The 6,635-nt window shown below is 49.7% G+C and overlaps 1 protein-coding gene across 3 annotated transcripts in view; it reads right to left on the reverse strand.

Moving 5' to 3' along the window:
* The window catches only part of DGKD (diacylglycerol kinase delta), a 64,702-nt gene extending 58,073 nt beyond the window's left edge, over window positions 1-6,629 (reverse strand). For all 3 annotated transcript variants that reach the window (XR_004753164.1, XM_035334363.1, XM_035334362.1), the window contains exon 1: window positions 6,469-6,629. Coding sequence is in view for 2 of the 3 variants with exons in the window: in XM_035334363.1 (XP_035190254.1) it covers window positions 6,469-6,621 (153 nt within the window). In the remaining variant the exon portion in view is untranslated. The remainder of the gene's footprint in view (window positions 1-6,468) is intronic.
* Between the last annotated feature and the right edge of the window lie 6 nt (window positions 6,630-6,635).

The raw sequence follows: 6,635 nt of genomic DNA on the forward strand, positions 1-6,635 counted from the left end.
TGATATGAACGTTATGTAATCAACACGGTGTTTCCTCCTGCAAAAAAAGCAAACCACAACATCAAAATAGGCAGCAGATGCAAAACTTGCCGATTTAGCAGAGAAACTATGAGTAAATAAGATTTCCCCTAAAACCAGAGTGACTACTCGCATTATTAATCCATCACCTAACCCAGCAGCGAGCTTGCAGCCTGGCATGCCGCCTAGTTACTCCGTGGCAGGAGGGCAGAGAGCTTTGGTCCCCGCAACACGCTCCTTGCTTTCAGGACTGCCTTACATGAGAAGGGAGCACAGCAGATAGCAGCTGAGGGGGAGGACTGCTGCTGCTGCCCCAGCTGTTCGTCAGCCCGAAGCTGAACTGTTCGCGGGTAACTGTCCCGCAGGGCTGTGGAGCCAAGCAGAAGCATCTCCCTTCATTAGGAGGCACCTACATAAATCTTCAGGGAAATGAGAAGCAATGACCGCTCAGAGTGGAGAAAGCAGGGAACAAACAGTTACAGCGGAGAGTTAAGTCAAATTCATTTAAATAAAGGTTTGTGAATTTGAAACCTTGAAAAAACATATGCCAAGAGGAAGAGGTTTTCTCCTTGAATGGTATTTTGCTCTGCAATTTCAGATGCTGCTGTGACAATACCTAGTACACATCTTAAAACTCTCAGGGAAATGGAGAATACAAAAACCTTTCATCTCACTTCTGTTTTCCTTTAAAATAGGAAGGTATATCTGCTACTTTAGAAAGAGTAACCATCATATTTGTAATTTAAGAAGGTAAAGCCATGCAGTGTTTTAGATGGTATACTGACTTTTCTTATCAGGGAAACTGCAGATGAACATTTCACAATTTTCATTCATAATCCAGTACTCTTCCAAAGGAAAATATAATTATTATTTTTTTCGTAACAACAGGTTTTGGGCGAGTGAAGTACTCTGAACTGCTGATTCAGTTTTGTTTTTAAAAAAATAATGCTTCTTTTATTTTGTCTCTAATTTTTTTTGAAAGAACAGTTACCAGCCTCACGATGTACTTTTTGGCAATGTGGTCTCGGTAAATCTATGTTCTCAAACGTGCAAAAGCTTGATGTTAGCTCTTTAGTTCCTGGAACCAGAACTATAGTTAGAAGGAGAAAAGCTGCAAGTGTGTGTGGTTTTGTGCTTTGTTTTGTGTTTTTCTTTTTTTTTAAAAAAAGGAAGTAACAGCTGTTGCTTTCACATAGCATCCAAAAATCTCCAGCAGCGAGGCAAACATACAGTACACCAATGGTAACGCAGCACTGGGAGGCTTCCCAGATTTTGTCAGAACAGATGAGCCTGAAGAGCATGCAAAATATCATGTAGTTTAAAAGGCAAAACTGTTCTTACAGCAGTATAACACAGCCTAAAATCCTATCTTTGTCCTCAGCGTTCAGAGAAGGAACAAGTCTTTGTGGTGTTAATCCAAGGAAATTCACAGCCTTAAGCCTGCGTTCAAGAAGTTTGCTTTGGATTCAACCACAAGAACTGCTCTTTTGCAGCATTTACCTCTCTTTTAAGTGAAGAGTTCCCAATTTAGACCAGAACTAAAGCATGAACCACCTCAATTTATGGCATGTGAAGCCATAAATGAAGCCATAAATGTGAAATGTCCTCTTCTAGACATCCTGCTAGAAGACAGCATAGCGAAATCAGACATTTCAATATGTTTTAGCAGACGATGCCACAGACAGAATGTGAATTAAACCATAAATTCCTGAAAATTCCCTCCTTATTGTGACACTTCTTTTACACTGTCTCTTTATTGAAATGCACTGTTTCTAATCTTAATACTGATTTTAATACTGGTATCACAGAATCTAGGTTGGAAGAGACCTCCAAGATCACCGAGTCCAACCTCTGACCTAACACTAACTCAAACTAACAAACTGCTAATTTTCCTCATTCTCATCTTTTCTGAGAAAATCTTAAAGCACTTGCCATCCAGAAATAAAAATAACACTTCTTTACCTATAAAAAGGACATTTTTATCTATTAGCCAATACAAGGAGAAATAAAATGAGCTTCCTTCAGTTGCTTACGCTGCCTGCCATATGTTTGAGAACTCAGTTTGGTCTGCTCTGGGAGCTTGCACAAAGATGTGGAGAAACATTTTGCTTCCCCTTGTTTTTCCTTGCTTGTATGTTTCAGGGTGGCTCCTAGACCTCGAAGCCAGTAATCAGGAAGAGAATCCCAACCTCCCACAGTGCCAAAGTCTATCTATACCATGGGCTGCTACACAGCATCAACATCAAAAACTCGCTAGTTCAGACACTGCACAAAGCCTGTCCACAGCAGCTCAAAGCTTAGTACCAGGTAATTTATCCCGTTTTCCATAGCATAAATTAACCTGACATCTCTCTGCTACTGGAGCTAGACAGCTCCAATATCCAAGCTTGGAGCGCTGTTCGCTCTGTTTGCGAGTCTGTTGAAATACGTACTGCAAATCTGTCTTAAAAAGTTCAAGGTAATGATGAATGGGTACAAAACTGAAAAGCTACAGAAAAAAAAATTGCTCATAAAAGTAACAGAAGTTAGACTGATAGTCTAAACAAAACCTCCTTCTGATGCCACCCAAGGACACTGCTGAAATCCTGCCTGATAAACAAACTGAAATCTCACCACACCACAAGGGGCACGGCGGGAATTACACCCAGCTGATGAATGAAACAAGAGGACGACCTATTCATCCCTTCTCCTGCTGTCTGAGGTTTAAAACATGATGCTGCCAATGAAAGGGCAAGTGTAAAGGAGGAAGAGCACTTTATTGCCGGAGCCCATAGAATGTGCGGTACTCCTCTGCCTCACACCCTCAGCTCCCAGGACCACTTTTGATGTTACTTTGCCTTCGCCCACAGCAGGTCAGGACTGAGCCGGTGTTATTACCACTCAGATGAGTCCTCAGTGCTGCTCAGAAGGTGGGACTTTGGGCTCCTGCTGTCACCTTACTTCACACGCATCGTCTTCCTCTGCTTTATTTTGGCTCTTTCCTAAGTCCCACCCATTCAAAAATGCTTTACCTTAGTTGACCAACCGTTTCTTTGGCTGCACCAATGTGAGCCTGAGACCAGGAGAGGGGCTAAAAGCAGTGTTCTAAGCAGCCCGATGCTGGTACAGGTCCAGCAGGTCTCAAAATGGCTGATCGAGCAGTCTGTGCAGCCTATTTCTCTGCCAGCTCAGACACCAGCAGTTACACTGCAAGCTACACCTTATCACGCTAGTGCTTTTTCTGTTCCCAGAATAATAATCATCGAGAGACTGCTAAACATACTTCTCTGCCTATCTTCTCTTCCTCTAAAACTCTTTCTTGCTAAAACTAAGTAAGTACGTTAATACACGGTACTCAACTTTCCAGACACTTAGCTTTCCGCTCCCGCTGCCTGTGGCCCGTATTTTCGCAAGGGGCAGAGTTTTCAGTTACACACATCCAAGCTGTGATTTGTCTCCAGGCCCTGCACGCTCAGGTCAGAGTAGCTACAAATCCAACCAGCTCTGTCTGCCCCACAGTGTTACTACACCAGTGTGTTTCAGCAGAACACAGCTGGGCGACCTGCAGGCTCAGAAACAAGTCCACTGAAGTTTGCTGGTCCTGTGAGCAGTTTTATTTTACAGCTTCTCTTGGGAGAGCCCAAGGTTGAAGAACCAGAAGAAGCAAAACACATCTTCAAAGTGCTCGCAACCGACTCTGACAAACAAGTAAATTTGGAGGAACTCCATGGCTACAGCAGGCTTCACACCCGAGCTGCCTTAACGGCAAGCTTCTGTTGTGATTTAACTGTCCTTACAGGCACGATCTAGAGCTAACTGCAGCAAAAGATGTGGTTAGATGAAATTTACAGCCTTGGGGCATGGTAAAAGTCTTCCTGCATCTCTTACTGTCACTCTGATGGACCTGTCCAACAGCTTCTACAGCTTACTGCAGCCTGCTCTCCGTCACTCAACAGACAAATTAAAAATCAGGTCTGCTTTCACAGAGGAAGCAACGTCCTAAAAGCCTCATCAGAACAATGAGTAGCCACAACCGTGTCTTCACTCCCTGCCCTCGGGGCAAGGAAAAGTACACATACAGCAGCATGCAGAAAAGATGACGATGAAATAAAAGGACATCAAAAAGCAAGAGAAGCAATCAATCCTGGGTATCATAATACCTGGGCTGACTTACAAAATTTGACATTGTTTAGTTGAAGTCTTCTGCAGATTAACACACCGGAGGCTTAATAGCGGTAGACAATATCTGTTTATAATCCCCGTTCTTAACATGTTTATGTTCACGTAGTACAAGTGGCTGGTTTAGGCTTTTTCCAGCCATGCTGACGCAGGAAGTGATGTAAAACAGGGCAAATGATTAAGTAGGAACATGCGGACGTGTTCTGCTTTATTCAAACAAAAGTAAAATTCAGTGCACCTTTTACTGTAGCATCTTTAACACCCTGCCATCAGCATGAGGTCCCACTCTAGCACCGAGGAAGGCATTGCCCTTGCTCTTACCACAGACACCACCACAGAAATATTACAGTCAGACCCTGGCATCCTTCCTCCCTGCATGCACAAGACCCCTGCCCCAAGCGGCAGTAAGAAATCACAAGACTCATCCATTCTCCTGCAGGACAAATTTCTGCCATTCAGTACCCCCATCATGCCAGAGATCACCACAAAAGGCTTCTCTTTCCACAGCCGATGAACAGACCAGCTCAGGCCACCTGGAGCTCCAGCAGGTCTGAGATCTACCTGCTGCACCCAGCATCACCCCACTCAGAGAGCTTTGCTGCTTGCTGCTGTGGCCGAACAAGCCGTCCTACCCGCCTGGCGTCCGAACCGAAGGAGGGAACAGCAGGGTCAGCACGCTCAGCAGATGGAGGAAGCAGCTCGGCCATGCGTGATGAAGCGAGCAAACGGGCCTCGTGTCTGACTGCGCTCGGCTGCAGGGGGGTGGGTTGGAACTGGGACCAGCGTAGCAAAACGACTATGTGCAGAAGAATGGCAATGCGTATGTGTTTAGAAGTAAGGCAAACTACCCAGCAGAAATAGATCCCTGTGAATAATGCTTCAGGCTCTGCACCACGCACAGACATTTGCTCTCCTTTGCAGCAGAAAAAAAGATAAGCATTGTCAGCACCAAGCAAGCCTCCTGCATCCCCACAGCAGCAACTGTGCCTGCCCATGCCCCAGGGACAACGGTAATGCGACGGCAGAAGAATAACTACCCCGGCATTTCCAAGCAGAAACACAGCACACAACAACCCAAGGGTTACACAGGACTTTCACCGCTACAGAGAAAAATCATGCAGCTATAGTAAAAATAGTACAGAAAAGGGCAACTCCCTGTGGGTGTTTCCGAGCCCAAGACCGAAGGAAATCTTCGCGTCTTCATTACAGTAACAATACAGAGGAACTACAACTACAGTTCCTCCTGGGGAGCAAAATACTGTCACTATCCCTAAAAACGGCATTATTGCTCCGCAACGAGACCAAGGGGAAAATGCTTTAAGGGAATCAGCGCAGAAATGACCGCTGCCAGACCAGGGAGGTGAAGCGAGGTAGAGAAAGCTGGGAACAAAGGCTAACCAGCCACGAGACCAGTGCCTGGCCAGACAGGAGGCTAAGCAGCATCGCTGCACAGCTACAGAAGGGAACAATAGCAGAGAAGCAGCTGGGGAGAACTGGGATGCGACCACGACAGCAAGGGGCAGATGCTGCGGGAGGCACGCACCGACCGCAGGGAATACCGGCAGCAGCTGCACGGCTCGGAGCAGAGCTGGGAATGGGATGGACGTGACAGGGCTCCTGCCTGCCCGACAGGGTGAGGGGCTTGGGAAGGGGACCGCTGAGGAGGGCACGGCGTGACAGGGAGATGAGCTGGGGCAGAGGCCCTCGAGGAAGGCACGGGGAGGATGCAGAGGAAGAAGGGAGCTGCAGCCCCAGGGGGTGGGCAGGGTACGTCCTTGGGGGTCAACCCTCAGGTCCCGGGGCGGCCCTGAGGGGGCAGCTCTGAGGGGGCCGCTCTGAGCCCGGTGTGCAACAAGAGGTCACGGGGGGGGAGCTGCGGCGGGGCAGGGGTGAGGTCCGTCCCCCGCAGGACGGGACGGGACGGGCAGCTCCCCTCCCCTCCCGAGCCGTGTGCCGGGGCGGGGGTCGCCGGCGGGCCCTGAAGGACATTTGGGGGGCAGCCGCGGCGACACCTGCGGAGGGTTTACGGCGGGGGCGCCTCGGGGCCGGGGGCGGGCCGGAGGTTCGGGCTGGGGGGTCCCGAGCCGGTCCCGGAGGGCAGGGAGGGGGGGGCAGCAGGCGAGTCCCCGAGAAGCGGCTGGGGTGAGGGGGTCCCCGGCCGGTGCCCGGGGGAGACCGCGGGCAGGGCCTCGGGGGCGAGCTGGGCCCGGCCGGTCCCGGGGGCGGCGCAGGCCGGGCGGGGAAGCGGCGCGGAGCCCGAGGCCCTGCGGGGCCCCCGCCCGCCGCACGCACCTTCTGGCGGATCTGCCCGGACGTGGAGACCTTGCGGATGAGCTTCTGCGGCGAGCCCGGCTCCTGCTCCGGCTCGCTGTCCGACGACTCGTCCGCCGCGGCGCCGGCGGCGGCCGGCCCGGCCCGTGGCTGCGCGGTGCCCGCCGCCGCCATGCTGCGCCGCGCCC

This window comes from Oxyura jamaicensis, chromosome 9, assembly GCF_011077185.1.
Source record: "Oxyura jamaicensis isolate SHBP4307 breed ruddy duck chromosome 9, BPBGC_Ojam_1.0, whole genome shotgun sequence".
Classification (NCBI taxonomy): Eukaryota; Metazoa; Chordata; class Aves; order Anseriformes; family Anatidae; genus Oxyura; species Oxyura jamaicensis.